At 40.0% G+C, this 16,510-nt stretch overlaps 1 protein-coding gene across 1 annotated transcript; it reads left to right on the top strand.

Moving 5' to 3' along the window:
• The first annotated feature begins 220 nt into the window (after positions 1–220).
• On the top strand, positions 221–10,853 carry SLU7 (SLU7 splicing factor homolog (S. cerevisiae)). Its single transcript, XM_010001954.1, has 15 exons — positions 221–384; positions 867–1,020; positions 1,226–1,306; positions 1,878–2,042; positions 3,455–3,520; positions 4,870–4,917; positions 5,406–5,537; positions 5,785–5,882; positions 7,301–7,368; positions 7,556–7,695; positions 8,637–8,798; positions 8,974–9,078; positions 9,271–9,345; positions 9,590–9,694; positions 10,674–10,853. Exons 1-15 carry the CDS (start codon positions 221–223, stop codon positions 10,851–10,853), a joined length of 1,743 nt encoding a protein of 580 aa, XP_010000256.1.
• Positions 10,854–16,510: the final 5,657 nt, after the last annotated feature.

The following is a 16,510-nucleotide window of genomic DNA, read 5'->3' on the forward strand; positions in this document are numbered from 1 at the left end:
CCCCCTCCTGGCGGGCTGGGGAGGCCCGGCCGTGCGTTGCCGTGCAGAGCTGCTGCTGCTCGTCCCCGTCCTGCTTCGTGTTGGTTAGAGACACGTACGGCAGGGATGCATAACGCAGCGTTTCTGGTTTAGCTGAATGACGCAAACCGTGTAGAAGAGCTGCGCTGCCAGGTGGTGCTGACCTGTAATACTAATTGTCTCTTGCAAGGGAAGCAACAAAATGGCCTCAGGGGCAGTAGTGAACGCCCCTCCTGCGGGGGGGTCAAACGATGTGAGCCTGGAGGAACCCAAGAAGATGACAAGGGAAGACTGGAGGAAGAAGAAAGAATTGGAAGAACAAAGAAAACTAGGAAATGCACCTGCTGAAGTGGATGAAGAGGGAAAGTAAGTTTTATTAAAGCTGTGGTTATTCTAAAGCTACTGGCTAAAAGTGTCTTTCCTGTTGTGATTACAGAAAAATCGTGAGGGTGATTCATGATTTCGTTGTAGAAGTCAATAGTTGAACTCTGTGAACTTGCTCTTAACATTCCAGTCATTCTCAGAAAATGGGTCTTTTCCAAAAAAATGCCAGTTCAGTGTTTAAGCACCAGGATCAACTGATGGTGCTGCTAAAAAGTCTAATCTAGGTGGCTACTTAGAAGTGGTATTTTTAAAGTGACCAAAACATAGTTCTGGGGAACTTTAGTGCTTACCTTAATTGTTCCCTCCCTCTTGCTTCTGCAAGTCTCATTGCTTCTGAGAAAATAAATGTTACTATTTTTTTTACCAAGTTGTTATTGTCCGTGTTACTAAATGTTCCTGTTTTAGGCCAAGTGGTTTCGTGTTTTTCTGTGGGCCCTGTATTTATCACACACCCTCTTTTACAGAGATATCAATCCTCATATTCCTCAGTACATATCCTCAGTGCCATGGTACATAGATCCTTCTAAAAGACCAACACTGAAGCATCAGAGACCTCAGCCAGAGAAGCAGAAACAGTACAGCTCTTCTGGAGACTGGTACAAACGAGGAGTCCAGGAGGTATGCAGAGGGGCTTTGTCATCAGATCAAGGTCTGGGAAGGAGGCAGGAGCTGGGAATTCTGTGGTTGTATCAAAATAGGTGTTCGGGGGGTGGGTAGACCACACAGACATTAGTTGTATTGAAGAGATTAATTCGTTCCTGGGGATGTGTGTGTGTGGATCTTGCCACAAGCTTGTCCAACAGTGTCTTTCTGTGCTGCCCAGCATGCGGTGGCAACCAGGTACCGCAAGGGAGCCTGCGAGAACTGCGGTGCCCTGACACACAAGAAGAAGGACTGCATGGAGGTAAGCATGGCTGCTCTTGATGTTTCAATGGCATGGAAATAATGTGAATTCTCACCTCAGTGAAGAACAGCCAGCTGGAGAGAAAGTAAAAATGACTGGGTTTGGAAAAGCTACTTTGGAGAAGGGTTACTAGTGTTGAAAGGTGGCTTGGAAATTTCTTGAAGACATTGTTATGTAGGAAGAATGAAGGTGAAAAATGTTAGTGTTCAGGGCTTTGCTCATTAATTCAGCTTGTGATAAGTGCTGCAGTGATAGATGAAAATGTTTGGCTCTTCATATTAATTTGCTTTAACTGCAGTGCTGCTGTGCCTGTTTCATGTCAGCTAGAAGCTACCCCTGGACACTGTGTTTTGGTTGTAGAAAAAAGTTAGAAATTGATGGGGTTGGATATCAGTTGCACTGCTTTAAAATACATAAATTAACTACTTGCATTTATTTACAACTCAGAGGCTTATGGTGCTGAATTTACTTGGCTTTAGAGATTAGACTGATGCTGTTTTTTATAGAGATATCTGAGTGAATAATGTGGTTTAGTTTAATGGACAGATCCAACCATTTCTTTTCCTTTCAGAGACCTAGGAAAGTTGGAGCAAAATACACAGGCATGAACATTGCACCAGATGAACATGTGCAGCCTCAGCTGATGTTTGATTATGATGGAAAGCGGGATCGTTGGAATGGTTATAACCCAGAAGAGCATATGAAGATCGTAGAGGAGTATTCCAAGGTTGATTTGGTATGTAGGTGCTTTGGTTTACTAGGAAAAGGTTTAGTGTTTGGCTTGGCTGGGAGGAGGATCTTTTGTTATGTGCACTGTTCATGTTAGACCTTGTGCTGGATTCATAATAGAGCAAACTTTGCTTAAACTGAAAATTCAGATCGGAACTGGCAGCTGGGTGTGGATCTGCTCAACAAATGAAGTATCTCTCCAGTTTGCTCACTTTCTAGTAAACAAGCCTTAGAATTTATTACCCAAGTTGCAGATTGAATTGCAGGCAAGACAGGAACTTATTATCTGGCTGTATTGGAGCAAATAAATTTCTATTTTATAACCTCTTTCAAGTTATTTTACTTATGAATCCATTTTTTTACCATGATGGAGCAGGGGAATTTTTGTATCTGTGTGCAGATCAGCACCTTGCTGTTGCAAGTGGCTTTCTGTCTGGACATGTGGACACTATTAACTTTTTAGAGGAAAAATAACATAGTTCATTACTTTGGCTGGATGTTGGCTACCTGTTCCAAAAGGTAGTTTGCCTTTAGTTAGTTAGGTGCCTAACTAACTCTCCTGGTTACCTGGTCCTCATTATTTTCCTATACTGGGTTGGAAAGCTAATGCTAAATGTGATCTAATCAGTGTGTATAAATGTCTAACAGGACTGTTTATAGGCAGATTCTTCTCAGTAGGATGTAGTGACAGGACAAGAAGCAGTGGGCACAAATTGAGACAACAAATTCTGTTTAATCTTAAGAAAGTGTTGTTCTGTAAGGGTGGACAGACAGTGGAACAGCTTGCCCAGTGGGGCTGGGCAGTGTCCCTTATTGGAGGTAACAAAAACCCGCCTGGACACAGTCCTGAGCAACCTGTTGTAGGTGACCTGGCCTTGAGCAGGGGCATCGTCCCTGGCAGTCTCCAGAGGTACCTCCAATATCACCTGTTAAAATCTCTCCTGTGCTTTCTGCTTGAACCATAAATGCTTGCAGCATCTGTGATGAAGTACCCTAATCTCTGAAATTCCTAACTGGATTATGAGGACACAATAATAAAACATGTTCGTAAACACTGTTGAACTAAAACAGGCTATTTCTTCCTTAAATTAGGCTGCACATAATAATGGTAGAGCTGCATAAGCTCTAGTAAACTTTTATTTAGCAGTAGAATGTAAAATACTAAAACAGTTAGTGTAGGTATAGCTTCCTTTCCTAGAGAATCAAAAAACCACTGCAGTAAAGCACAGGAGTAGAGGAGAGCACTCCTAGGCTGCTGATTTTTTCACAAGCACCCAGAGAATTAAAACCCTAATTTTTTTTTGTAATAAGAAATGCATTTTAAATGTCAGCAATCAGGTGAGATGCTTATGACTATTATTACTACACAGTTGTTCTTAAAAGGAAATACTAAACCAAATGCCTTTTGCTGATGCACAGGCCAAACGTACACTGAAAGCCCAGAAGCTGCAGGAGGAGTTGGCATCAGGAAAGCTGGAGCAAGTGGTAAGTAAACTAAACCCTGATTTTTAGGCTGAATAAAACTCAGTAGGTTATTTCTGATATCTGATGCTTTTACCAGGTTTGCTATTGGGTTTTAGTCCCTTCAATATTTTAAAGATTTTGCAAGCCCCAGCATATTCTGTGTCACAGTCAAGAAATCTAAGCAGTTCCTTTCAAATGGAAATGGCTTTGCTTTCTTCCTATAGACAAAAAATCTGGGTAATTCTTGCTAAAATTAATTACGTGGAGTTTTGAGTCAGAAAAACTTTATTTCCATGTGGTAGTTTTGTTGATGTACTGAAGTGCTTTTCTGTATTTAAAGATTGTTACATGTGACTCATGTTGAGATACTTATTATGTGACTGTGGATTGTTCCAGTAATGCTTTGTGTAAAGTGGAATAGGAAGGTATTTTCTTATCTTAGGACCAAACTGGTTTCTTCAGTCATCGTTGTGACTGTTGCAGTGTCTCTGGTTATTTGAAGGCTGAATGTATTGTCCTCTGCCTTGCAACTCTGCAGTTTGCCTTTCACTGACTTTACAAACTCCTCTCAGAACAGACAACTCTTTTGATAATCTTTGATATAAAATTTTAACTTTAAAGGCATTTCTGCTAATATTCAGAGTTTATAAAAGAGAGGAAAATCGAGACTGCTTCCGGTCAAAAGTAGGGGGTTTTTAATCAACATGGTAATTAAAAAAAAAAACACCAAGCAAACGACGACCAACAGTTGAGCCACCATCCTCCAGAGGTTGTCACCTCGCCGTGTGTCACTAGGTGGCAGAGCGAACTTCGGCTCCAAACCACAAACTGAAGCGTTCCGACCTTCGCGGCAGAAGACATTCTTTTTCTTTTTGATGCCTGTTTTCACAAAACAAAAATTTTTGGCTTCCTTATAGCTATTCCTTATAAAATGGAGCTGTAAGAAGAGACGTATAGTGGAAACATAAGAGCTATCTCTGATGGAGAGGGCCAAGACTGATTTGCATAGTCAGTGCTGGCTGATTTCCTTGTCAGTCTTCATGATATGAAATAGTCTAGTCTAAACCACTAGTGTTCAAAGGCACAGCAAGCTCCAAGAAACAGAGACAGTTCTGGAATTTGCTGTTCTTGCAAAGGCTTGGAAATGTCGTTGGGGATACAGTGAAAAGGTCTCCAGCCCATCTGTTATAGACACACTTGCAAGCGCTTTCCTAGAACATTACAAAGGAGTTTGTGCATTTTGTGCCACAAGTAAATTGTATTTTCCACCCAGTGCTGAGCTCTGCTTTAAATGCTTTTTTATATCCCTCCCATCTCTCCTCTCTCCACTATCTTGTCTTCTCTGCTGATGTGCTCTTTGTTTGCTGCAGAACTCCCCAAGACACCAGTGGGGAGAAGAGGAACCAAATTCACAGACAGTAAGATGATTACCCACTGCATCACACCATGGGCAGGAAAAAGGACCTGTAGTTAGTGGAACAGCAAAACAAGGGTGGCATAGGGGTTTGAATGTTGGGTTAATTCTGTCTGGCAGAGGTGGTGTTTCATAGAGGGGGTTTTGGTTTTGTTTTAATTCCTGAGTACGGTCAAACCTTAGAGATGGAAGCAAACAACAAGTTTTTAGCGTGGGATATATTCTGCCCAAGATAACTGTTCTCTTAATACCATTATAGTTATGGTTTTGTAACTGTTTCCATATGAGGAAGTGGAAATGCTTTAACAAGAGTATTTCTGAAGCTTGTTGACTGCTGGGTTAGCAGGAGAGCACACTTCAGCTCAGTAAACGCTGCCAGCTTTTAGCTGCAGGGATTGCAGACTTTTTAATGAAACCACCAAAATCAGATTCTTGTACTTGTTTCTAGACTGAATGTTCTCTTTTATTGAGATGTTTCCCATCTCTCCTCAGGAACGGGATCATAACAGTGAAGATGAAGATGAAGATAAATATGCAGATGACATTGATATGCCTGGGCAGAACTTTGACTCTAAAAGACGCATCACAGTTCGAAATTTACGTATTCGGGAAGATATCGCGAAAGTGAGTAAGGGATTCTTTAGAGATGGCTCTTCTGTATTCAGGAGAGGGAATTTTAAAAAACTGTACACTTTAATGAATTTGCTCAAGGGTCTTGGGGTTTGGAGGTTAAGGTCTGTTCTCAGTTCTGTTCTGCTCACGTTATGACTTCATCAACGTCATCCTTTTACACAGATACAATTTTTAAAACTGCCTAAGCTGGGGGTTGGATACAGGAGTAACTTTCTTAAATGTTATTTTCTCTCCCTAGTACTTGAGGAATCTAGATCCAAACTCTGCTTATTATGATCCCAAAACAAGAGCAATGAGAGAGAACCCATATGCCAACACAGGCAAGAATCCAGACGAGTAAGTTAAAACAGGGTTATGCTTGTGCATCCAATGAAACTGCTAAAAATGAGATTATTAGTTTTGTATTTTCTCATGTTTGTATGTCCTTTTACCAAATTAATCCCTAGTCAGTTATGGATAGAAGTAGTAGTAAACATGGAAAAAAATAATGTTTAATTTAGCAGTAGTTTTTAATTTAGTATATAAAAGTGGTATTTTATTGCTGCTGGCCCTTTAACTTTAGGGATCTGTGGACCACCATTTAGTGTAATGAACTGTACAAGTATCAGAACATTGCTATATCTGGAGGTGATACCTGTAAACAATAATTGTTTATTTAAAATATTTCAGTAACTAAATCTTAAACTTCATTGCTTGTTTGTTGGGAGGCATTCAGGACTGGCGAGTAGCATGGAGCATCTGTGGTACCTAACTAGATCCTTCAGTTAGGAGCATGAGTTCCCCATATATTGATGGAGTCTGCACAGAAAGGGTCTGAAAGCTTTGGCATTGTCTAGATTGACAACTTAATTAAAGAATGCCATGGGCTGGCTTTTTGGCTGTCTCTCTTAAAATCCGAGTCAAGCACTTGAGCTGTGACCTTGCCTTGACCTGTGTGGTGCTGTGGATGTACAGGGTAGCCAGGCTGTGAGTGGAAGCATTTCTTCAGAGTACAGTAATTGGATTAGCTCACTGCTGGAATAGAATAGCAGTGGCTAAATGCTAACAAATCATGCTCTTTCCCCTCTCCTTGCCCCCAGCCAGAATAATGCCAGCAAATTCTTTTTTTTTAGATGCAGTTACTCTCAGTTGTCTCTAGAGCCATAATCTGACCTTTGGTGAATCTGTATTTCTGCCACAGCTTTGCAAACTGTAAATTTTTCAGAGTGGCTTTAGGGAGATGAGAAAGGTGGGAATTTGGTTGTCAACATAATTTGATTTTCGAGCAGTGTTTCCTATAGTCATTGTGAATCTTTTCAAGGGGTATCCAAAAGGTAACAGAGCAGTAAAGCTATTACCAGACTTCAACTCAGTAAAATACACTGAGTTTGGGTGTGAGGAGATTCACAAATAGAAAAGCTGAGAATCTTCATGCTAGAATGTATCAGCTACCATTCCTGCATATTTGTTGTGCAGTTAGATCCAATCTTGACTCATAGTGCTTGGTATCCTAGAGTGAGCTTAAGGTTTGTGTTATAAAATCTCTCCATGTAGACACAGGCATCAAGTGTTCTGAGTTGCTGTCTCACACTTACGTGACTCTGGGAAGCCTGGACATTTATTTCATGTATGGAGTTGAATGCTCCTTCCTATCCCTCTTCTTAACTCTCAGGGAAGAAAGGAGAATTTTTACTTTCCTGTTGATGTTCTGTCGTTGTATTTAAAAGGAAATTACATTATTTGAATGGTAAGAATCACACTGTTCTCTTCTGCAGAGTTGGTTACGCAGGTGACAACTTTGTTCGCTACACTGGAGACACCATTTCAATGGCACAGACTCAATGTAAGTGGGTTGTTTGTTTTATTTTAAGGAAATGGACTTAGAGGACTTGATTACGCTTCTTTCTTGCAAAAGATAAATCTTTTTAGATGGAGGCTGTCTTTCAAATTGCTAAAGCATTAAAGATGATAATTTGAATGTGGATGTCAGTTTTAGAATAAATACTGAGTGAAACCTCTTGTGTCCACAGTGTTTGCTTGGGAGGCTTATGACAAAGGCTCTGAAGTTCATCTTCAAGCAGATCCTACAAAGTTAGAGCTACTTTATAAATCCTTCAAAGTGAAAAAAGAAGATTTCAAGGCACAGCAGAAAGAAAGCATCCTAGAGAAGGTAACAGACATTTGGTTTTACTTAACAAGAATTCTGTTGAGTTTGGCAACTGGGGAACAAATAAGATTCCTAATGCTACATGAAAATGCATCAGCTGATCTCAGCAGCATAGATTTATAAAAAGATTTTTACATCTATACACATTATCTCATTGGTTGGATTAATTACATTATTTAAAATAGGAACCTTTGAACATCTGCTGGTTCCCTGCTTATGGCCAGGGGGTTGGAACTTGATGATCTTTAAGGTCCCTTCCAAACTTAATGATTCTATGATTCTATTTATTTGGATTACTGGGAGCTCTTCCCTTCCCTGTCAGGATTTCTCCAGTAAAAAATCTGACAGCAGTATGAAGCAAGAGTGGGAATGTAGATAATTTTTTTAAATAATACAGGTGGTTGAAAAAATTTTTTTACTGTTTAAAAGTGGTATCTTTTGTAAAATACCTAAGTAACTGTCTCCCATAACTACTTTTAAACTTTCTTCTTAAATGTGAAAAGCAGAATTTTCAGACTCAAATTTTGGGTACAATCTTCTAGATAAATATTACTTTCTTATCTTGCAACTGGTTTCTTGGACAACTGAGAAAGAATTAAATAACCCATTTGGATTCTAACCTTGTCAGCATTTAAGTTTGGAGTGGGACAGAAAGTACAGCTCTGGTTATACCTGGGCCTTTTGGTTTGGTGTGAAAAATTTTCCTGCTTTGAGTGAAGAATATCACTGTTGTAATAATTAAAAATAAAAACAAAAAAACCACCACCATGGCTGTAGGAGGAAATGCATTTCTCTCAACTATTCACTAAAGATGAAATTGTCTCCGTGTGCTTCTTTTGTGCCTTCTTCAGAAGGTTCTGGATGTGACATTATTGAAATGCTCAACTACAAAGAAGGTGGGATTTTTTTTCAAAACTAGTTTGTTGTTTCTATTTGTATTTTAGTATGGAGGTCAAGAACATTTGGATGCCCCACCAGCTGAACTTCTGTTAGCTCAAACAGAAGATTACGTGGAGTACTCTAGGCATGGAACAGTCATCAAGGGACAAGAGAAAGCTATTGCTTGCTCTAAATACGAAGAGGATGTAAAGATCAACAACCACACAGTGAGTCCTCGCTGTACCCATAAGGATAATGCAAAATTACAAAAATGTTTATCATCATTTTCCCTTCTGGATTGTTTGAATAATGTACTTAGCAGGATATAACCTCAGGAGTAGCTTGCAGCCTGCCTCTTACAGAGTATCATGGATATAACTGCTGTGGTGTCCTCTCTTGCAGTGCATTTGGGGTTCCTACTGGAAAGAAGGCAGGTGGGGTTACAGGTGCTGCCACTCCTTTGTCAAGTACTCATACTGTACAGGAGAAGCTGGGAAAGAAATTGCTGTAAGTATTGTCTTTTGTAGGCACTTGGAAAGAGGTAAAAAGCATTCATCTTCCTACCTAAGTTTTAAAATGTTTTGCCTTTTTTTTTTTGTAGTTTGTGGTGGGTTTTTTTTGGGGGGGGGGTGTTTGGGTTTTTTTGTCCTTTCAAATATGCTTGATAAATGGCTGCCCTTCCTCCTGTTTACTGTACAGAATACTGAAGCAAGCTTACTGGAAGAGCAACCCACAGAGGAAGAACTCATGACAAAGCCCAAAACACTGATGGAGGTAGGTTGTTTCCCTTGCTCAGGAAGGCACGTATTTTCCTTCAGCATTTTAAGAGATGGAAAGATCTGTATAACTACAAAATTATGCAAGTCATAATGAGTATGAAAATTATTAAACATTATTAACATCTCTATCAAAAACTAAAGTCTCAAATAGAATTAATAGATGCTGGGGACTTAATGAACTGAACATTATTAATGTTTGCAAGTTGAATCTTAACAATAACTGGTTTTCCACCCTACAGATCCATCAAGAGAAACAGAAAGAGAAGAAAAAGAAGAAGCACAAGAAGAGCTCAAATTCGGATAGTGAGGGTGAAGAGAAAAAGAAGCAAGAAAAACTTAAAAAGGTGCACTATAGTCTTCAGTGGTTTTGTGGCATAAAGAACTTGAAATATGTTTTACAACAATGTCAGTTTTATTAAGCCTGTAATACATTTCTTGTGGCATTCTTGGGGATGTTCTTTGATGCTAATTTTGAGCTAAAGCAAATTTAAAATGCTGTTAGGTGTTCTAAAGTACATTCCCTCTTTCTCAGGCAAACATGCAATAAATACTTAGTTTTGAAAGACTTAGTTTAGATGACTTAGAACACTTCCTGTCTGTTACAGCCTATTACAGCTGTAGATCTATAAAAGACATTGCAGAACACAGTGATTGGGGTATTGAATTAAGATGCAGAGATCAAAGGCACTGTCAAAGCTTAACTTAGCACTTTTTATCCCAGACTGGAGCCCAGTCTCACAGTTGATGCAGTAAATCCATCCACCAGACTATCTCCTGACTGCTGCTGAACAGCTTCCACAAGCACAGCAGCCTGCCTCTGGGTATTCAGAGTGTGAAATTTAGCTATGGTTAACCAAAGCACTGTACAAATGCAACTTCTTCTCAACAGCAAGAAGGAGCAACAGTAACAGTTTGAGGAATGTGACAACATGTATTTTAAAAAGCACGTTTTAAAAATGCTCTCTGAGGGAGGGCAAAAAACCCAACAAACCAACCCAGACCCCTAGGATCACATACTTGCTTATCTGATTCTGTACTTGCTGGATCAGAATTACATTTTAGGGAAAAGAAGGAGTTTCTTACTTGATTTTGGCAACTGCAAAGAGATTTAAGTATCTTGTTTGCTAAATACCCTCATTTTATGTTAAACACTAAAAAATGAACATGAAGTGGGTGGGCCAGACAGACAGATGTGCATTGTTTATCCCACCATTCTGCCTGGTGCTTCTTCATTGCACTGGAATCTAATACATATTTTCATTGGGGTTTTTTTGCTCAATATCCATTGTAGATTGTTTGGTTTTTTCTTTGCTTTCATTTCAGGCACTAAATGCTGAAGAGGCTCGTCTTCTCCATGTCCAAGAGATCATGCAGTTAGATGAGAGGAAGAGACCATACAACAGCCTGTATGAAACCAAAGAGCCAACAGAAGAGGAAATGGAAGCCTATAGGATGAAACGCCAGAGGCCTGATGATCCCATGGCCTCTTTTCTTGGACAGTAGCTATGATGAAAATCATTCCAACACCCAAGACTTTTTTTTTTCATACTTATTTACATCGCTGTAGACACTTGGTTACCTTCCATGTGTCTTATTGAAGTTCCAGAAACAGCAGAGACATCTTTTTTGTACCAAAAAAGTTGGTGAAAACTTCTTTCAAAAGACATAAGCAGTCCAGTACTTTGAGCAAGTTTTTATATGTGTGCATTTGTACATATACAGTCACAGATAAATATACACACACACATAAAATTGTATGTATGAAGTCCTTACACCTGCTTTGTAAATTCTTTCTTGGAAGATAAAAGATGTGATGCTAACTGGAATTCTAGGTTCCCTTGGCCAACTAATATATGCATAAAGTCACGATACATTCAGTAAAACTGACTACTCAAATTGTCAACAGGTGTCAATACAAAACAAAAATTATTGCAAAAAATTGATACAGCTACTTAAGTCTCTTATTTGTAAAGGGAGCTGCCTGTCACTCAGCTTTAAAAGAAGAAACAGGTTCTTGATCACTTTGTATTAAGGATTTTGGAAATGTAAAAATTGGTTGATTTTGTACAGTTTTGGTTAAAATTATATAAAGGTCTTAAATGCTGTCTAGTGTTTGATGAAGGAGAAGCTGACTGTAGAGCTTTTAAACGCTAACTTTGTTTCTGCAGATCTTAATGTATACATTTCAGTTGCAAAGATCTGAGTTGTTTGGTTTTTTTGTTTGATAGCATTACTCACCTTTATAACTTCCACAAGCCTGTTACATGGTGCAATACCAAGGGTCAGACTCCAATACCTTGTGATAATGTGAAGCAGCATCTGCTTTGTATTTGGCAACATTGGTCCTTACACTGGGAGTTTTCCTCCTTAAAAGTTGAAGAAATAGGTGAAAAACTTTACAGCATGACTTTAGAGTTGGGAGGCTTGAGAATTATTCCTGTTATGGCTTAACCTGGCACCAAACATGGCTTTTATAACTATTTAATGTGGTTATATTAATAATAGGACAAAGAAGACTCCATAATCCTGTCTTTTCTTAGAATTCAGAACCTGGTTATAGTTTCCCCTTTTGCAAACATGAAGGAATGTAAAAGTTGCTGGAAGAAAATTAAATAGTATTGATACCTGTACCATGTTGTACCTGTCATTTCCACCTGTAAGGCTAGTTTCCTTTTTATATTAGATTTTTTTCCCCAAGTCTGCTTCCCTTTTATTTTTGTTACAGAAATACTAATTCTAAATGCAGACTTTGTTAGATTTAAACATGACTGTGACTTATTTTATAGAACTTGATTTTAAAATCATCCCAGTGCTTGCAAAAATATGACCAATATTTGATCTGGGGGTGGAATTGTTAACGTAACCAAGTACCAGGAAGGAAAAAATGTATAAAGTAGAAATCAGCTTTTGCCGAAACTGCTTCTATGTTTTCACAAACAATAAGGATTTAGACAGAGTGGGAAAAATATTAGGGATGTGTTTTTCCTTCTGCTATACCAGTGACTGATGTTTTAAGTTTTCACATCAGCTCCTGTCTTGACCTTCTTAGGTTGTGGGTAATTTCAAGAAAACCCTGCTTTTTTCCACAAGTCATTACATGCAGTAAATATACATTAAATCATCATATGTGTGGTTTCACAGCCACTTTCAGGGCTGGGTATTTTAATTCAGCATACATAGCTAATACTAGGAATTCTGCATTACCCTGCAATGTAGCTCTGTATTAAAACAACCTGTCACACTCTCAATGATGATAAAAAAGTTTAGGTTATTTACTGTGATCCTCTGCTATGACCTGAATGAAAACTGTCCTTGGATGATTTTTCTGAATTAGCTGACTTGGAATGGTGAGCTCATAGTTCTGAGGGCTGAAACAGCTGAAGTTCTGGCCAGCATGCCTCCAGCTGCAGAGATACCAGCTGCTGTCACCTTGGCCAGTGCCAAGTTCAGTTTGAGGGAAGATGAGATGTCAGAAGGGTCCATGTTTCCAGTTCCTTGAGCTATTTAGATACACAGGCAATTAAAAAATAACACTGAAAATGAATAACGAATAATTCACTGGTCTAGGCAGCCTGTAAAGTTCAGATTTAAACTCTTGTTTAGTTCAAGGTTAAAAGTACATCAATTTTAGAAGACAATATAACATGTTCAGTGCTACAGTGGGATCTGTTTATTACAAATAAGCTCTCTGAATTCCACCTTAAATATACCCACGTGGATGGATTTGGTTTTCTCTGCCTGAATACAAAACTGTAACTCCCCGGCAAGGCCTGTCTGCTCTGCTAAGAGCCTGTGGGGGCGACAGAGCAGCTTCCTCTGTGGTGAAGCAGAACAGCAGCTCCAGGGGAAAAAGCATTTAATAGTATTTTATTCAAAATACAGTTCCTTGAGCTTGTGAAGGATGCAGGGTAGATCTTGTCTGGATCAGTCTCAACAGTTAAAGGACAAATAAAGCTTAAAACATGTTGTCCTATTTATATCATAAAGGTTAAATGTTAAAGAACATTGTGGATCTAATCATGAGGATTAATTTTCCTCCATCTGCTTCCCCTTGGATTTGGCATGCAATATGACTGCATATCCAAAGACAGCTTCCTATTGCACAAGATTTATTTTTTTTTTCCTCTCTAAAATGAATTTGAAACATGTTTGTAGGCTAGCTTGGGCAGGAACAAACACAATGAAAACAAGGATACTCAAGCAGAAGCAGCTGAAGTCAGGAGCTGTTTTTCACATGCTCAAAGATAGGAGCCAGGTGAGAGGCAATTCCTTAGCCTGGTAACACAGATGAGTCAAATTTGCAAATCATAATACAAGGCAGACCCTCCCAGCCCAGGCAGGGTAGCTTTCTCTGAATCTTGCCCTTGATAAAGCTCATAAATTAATTTCTCAGCTTCCTTCTCAACAATTGCTTCAATTGCCACATTTTTCATCCCATTGAGTCCTGGTTGTCTGAGTCACAGTCAGTCTGCAAAGTCAGCTAGCCAGCTGATCTGAAGACATTGGCACTTTTTAAAGATGTAGATTAAAACATTCTCCTTTGTTTTTTGATAAAAAGTTTAACACTCTTATCTCTCAAGGTGTGCCAGAAGGTAGTTTTCTTTTACTGTCTCTCCACATTTCTTTGTAATTGGATCTTTATGGCTTTCCTGAGTGGGTTAATGGAAGAAATGCACTGTTCTGCCAGAGCATAATTGGTTTAGGCTGTTGAGGGATCAGAAAAAAAGCAGGAAGAATAGCAATTAGTGAAGGAATAAATGGATCTCAACTAGAAAAAGAGAGATAGATTTTCCGTGCCCAATAGTGCCTAGTGCAACCCAGTAAGTGCAGTTTTCCCAAACCCCTTTTGGGTATAACTAGTTTCTTCATTCAGGCCAACACACCTGAACTATGTGCAGGCAGCCCCAAATTGTTCTGTTAACCCTCCAGTTTGAATTTATTTCACTGGATGCAAAGAAATTAAAAAATCATACTAATTTAAACTACTTATTGTACATGAAACAAATTTGTTCACATCTCTTAGGTTACTCAACCAGAACCCCACCAGGGTAGCAGGTAACAATGATTTTTGCTCCTGCAAAATACCAGCTCATTTCAGAGCTCAGTGAAACAGAAAAAAACCCACTTTGCCTAAGAAAACCTTGATCAGTGGACAGGCTAGAAAACCCAACATTTCCAACCCACAACGTCTTAATAATGCCAAAGCATTTTAGAAACAGCCTCCATGCAGCCACTCAGCTGCACAGCAGTTGGGGCTCAGCACAGCCCTTGGCCTGTTGCTCTGCTGTCATCTCCCACCACATCTCCTATGAGTGAGAACTTCTTTCAGATGCTTTTACAACCATAACACATTTGCACATGCAATTGTTCTCAATTTTTAATATAAAGCTAGGAACCACAAATTTTACTCCAACACGGCCTCACAGCAGAGTTTTAACCCACTGCAAGGGTGGGTTAACCCTTGCTGCTGCAAGGGTTTTAATTTTTTAACCCATTCACAAGGTGCCTCCATGTATGCTAACAGTGCACTGGGGAGGTGGGTGTTGGAGAACCCTGAGGTTCCAGTGGCCTCCTGCAGTGCCCCATCAGCAAAGCCACTGTCACAGCAGTGCAGTGAAGGAGAGTACCTCCTGGTTCTGCACATCCTGCCTGGGAAAGGCTTATGCCTTCAGCCCCTGGGCTGCACCAGACAAGCCAGGGGAGGAAAATGATGCCTTCAGCTGGCTTTTGGGTCTGCTCAGCTGTCCCTTCTTGCTTCAACAAGTCTCCTGCTGGGCATGTGCAAAAGCACTGGGCTGCAGGCTTAACACCCCAGGGGCAGCACCGCCCCACAGTATAACCTGCCAATGTACTAATATTTTCTCACTATTTTAGGAATAGCTGAAAGACCATATTTAGCAAAATATCAATTCTCAGAACAGAAAAGCCACCTCTAATGCAAAATTCTCTGCTTGGAAAGCAGCAGCAGGAGAGAGGATTTCATCTCTACCTGCACAGACTGTCACTGCTTGCATGCAATGTAGGTAATATTTCACTTGTCCCTGGGGAATGCTGTTTTGCCCTGAAGGACAAAAGCACTGTTCTGTCACAAGTGATATTTCTTGCTAGCTTTCCTGGCTTGGACAAATGCTACCCAGGTACTGGGATTGATGATAATGCTACAGACTCCAGAAGTAGGGCTGGAGTTTTTTGTATTTTGGGAAATACAAGGCATTTTCAGAAGATTCTTTTCTTGTCTAACTATGTTATTAGATACACAGGCAGGAGCCAGACAGATTGCTGAATTTCACTTTGAATTAGAAGGTGCTTGAGACAGAAGAAAAAACCCCAACCTTAACACATCTGTACTGTGCTTGTGGTGGCTCACTGGTGCTTGGGCTGGTTCCCACTTCCCTCTTTCTAAAATAAGCTCTATTTATTTTTATCTTAATGGGCTAGGACTGCAGTTCCTGAGCAGAGCTAATGGTCTCAAGGGCATCCTTTAAGTTTAAACAGAGATTTGACTCATTTTTATGGGGGTTTTTGGAGAGGGACAATCACTCTCTGAAGACTGCTCACAGACTTCCAAACTCCTTTTAGGCAGGGCAATAAAAATTACTCAAATCACCATTCCACACTAAGCCAGGAGGCCTGTTGGGTAGAAAAATGCTTTTTCCATAACATTAATATCACCCCAAAATATCCCCAAAGCACCAACACTTATCTTTGAAGAGCAGTACACTTTCACTGCCATTGCCCAGAGCAATGGGATGGCCTTTGGCATTTGCTGAGTCATTTCATTTAGTTACAAAGTCGTTGCTGCAAGGTTGGCATCTGCAATGGTGAAACGTTCTATTGCTCCAGAAGCAAATGAGGGAAAAACCTTCCTTGCTGCAAGGCAGTCCTGTCCTGCCAGTCATCACCCACCCTTTAGGCACTCACATTTCTCACCCAAAGCCAAAATTACACTTTTTACTCTGTAGGTGCTGGGTAATGCACCTTTCTCTTGCCACACAAGCCATGCATCCCTCCCAGTGAACTTTATCTAAAGGATGTGAAGCCACAGCACGTTGTGCTGGGAACACGTGCAGGGGACAGGAGCAGCACCCAGCCTGGGCAAGGAGCATCTTCCAGGCTGGTGTGGGGGCTATGAGGCACGGGCAGGTCAAGTTTGTGGCCCA

Source organism: Chaetura pelagica, unplaced genomic scaffold (assembly GCF_000747805.2).
Source record: "Chaetura pelagica isolate M959 unplaced genomic scaffold, ChaPel_1.0 scaffold356, whole genome shotgun sequence".
Taxonomy (NCBI): Eukaryota; Metazoa; Chordata; class Aves; order Apodiformes; family Apodidae; genus Chaetura; species Chaetura pelagica.

Coding starts and splice junctions, on each gene's coding strand:
- SLU7 (XM_010001954.1), top strand. CDS start 221: ATGGCCTCAGGGGCAGTAGTGAACGCCCCTCCTGCGGGGGGGTCAAAC. Junction 2,043..3,454: donor AGTATTCCAAGGTTGATTTG/GTATGTAGGTGC, acceptor GCTGATGCACAG/GCCAAACGTACACTGAAAGC. Junction 8,799..8,973: donor TAAAGATCAACAACCACACA/GTGAGTCCTCGC, acceptor CCTCTCTTGCAG/TGCATTTGGGGTTCCTACTG.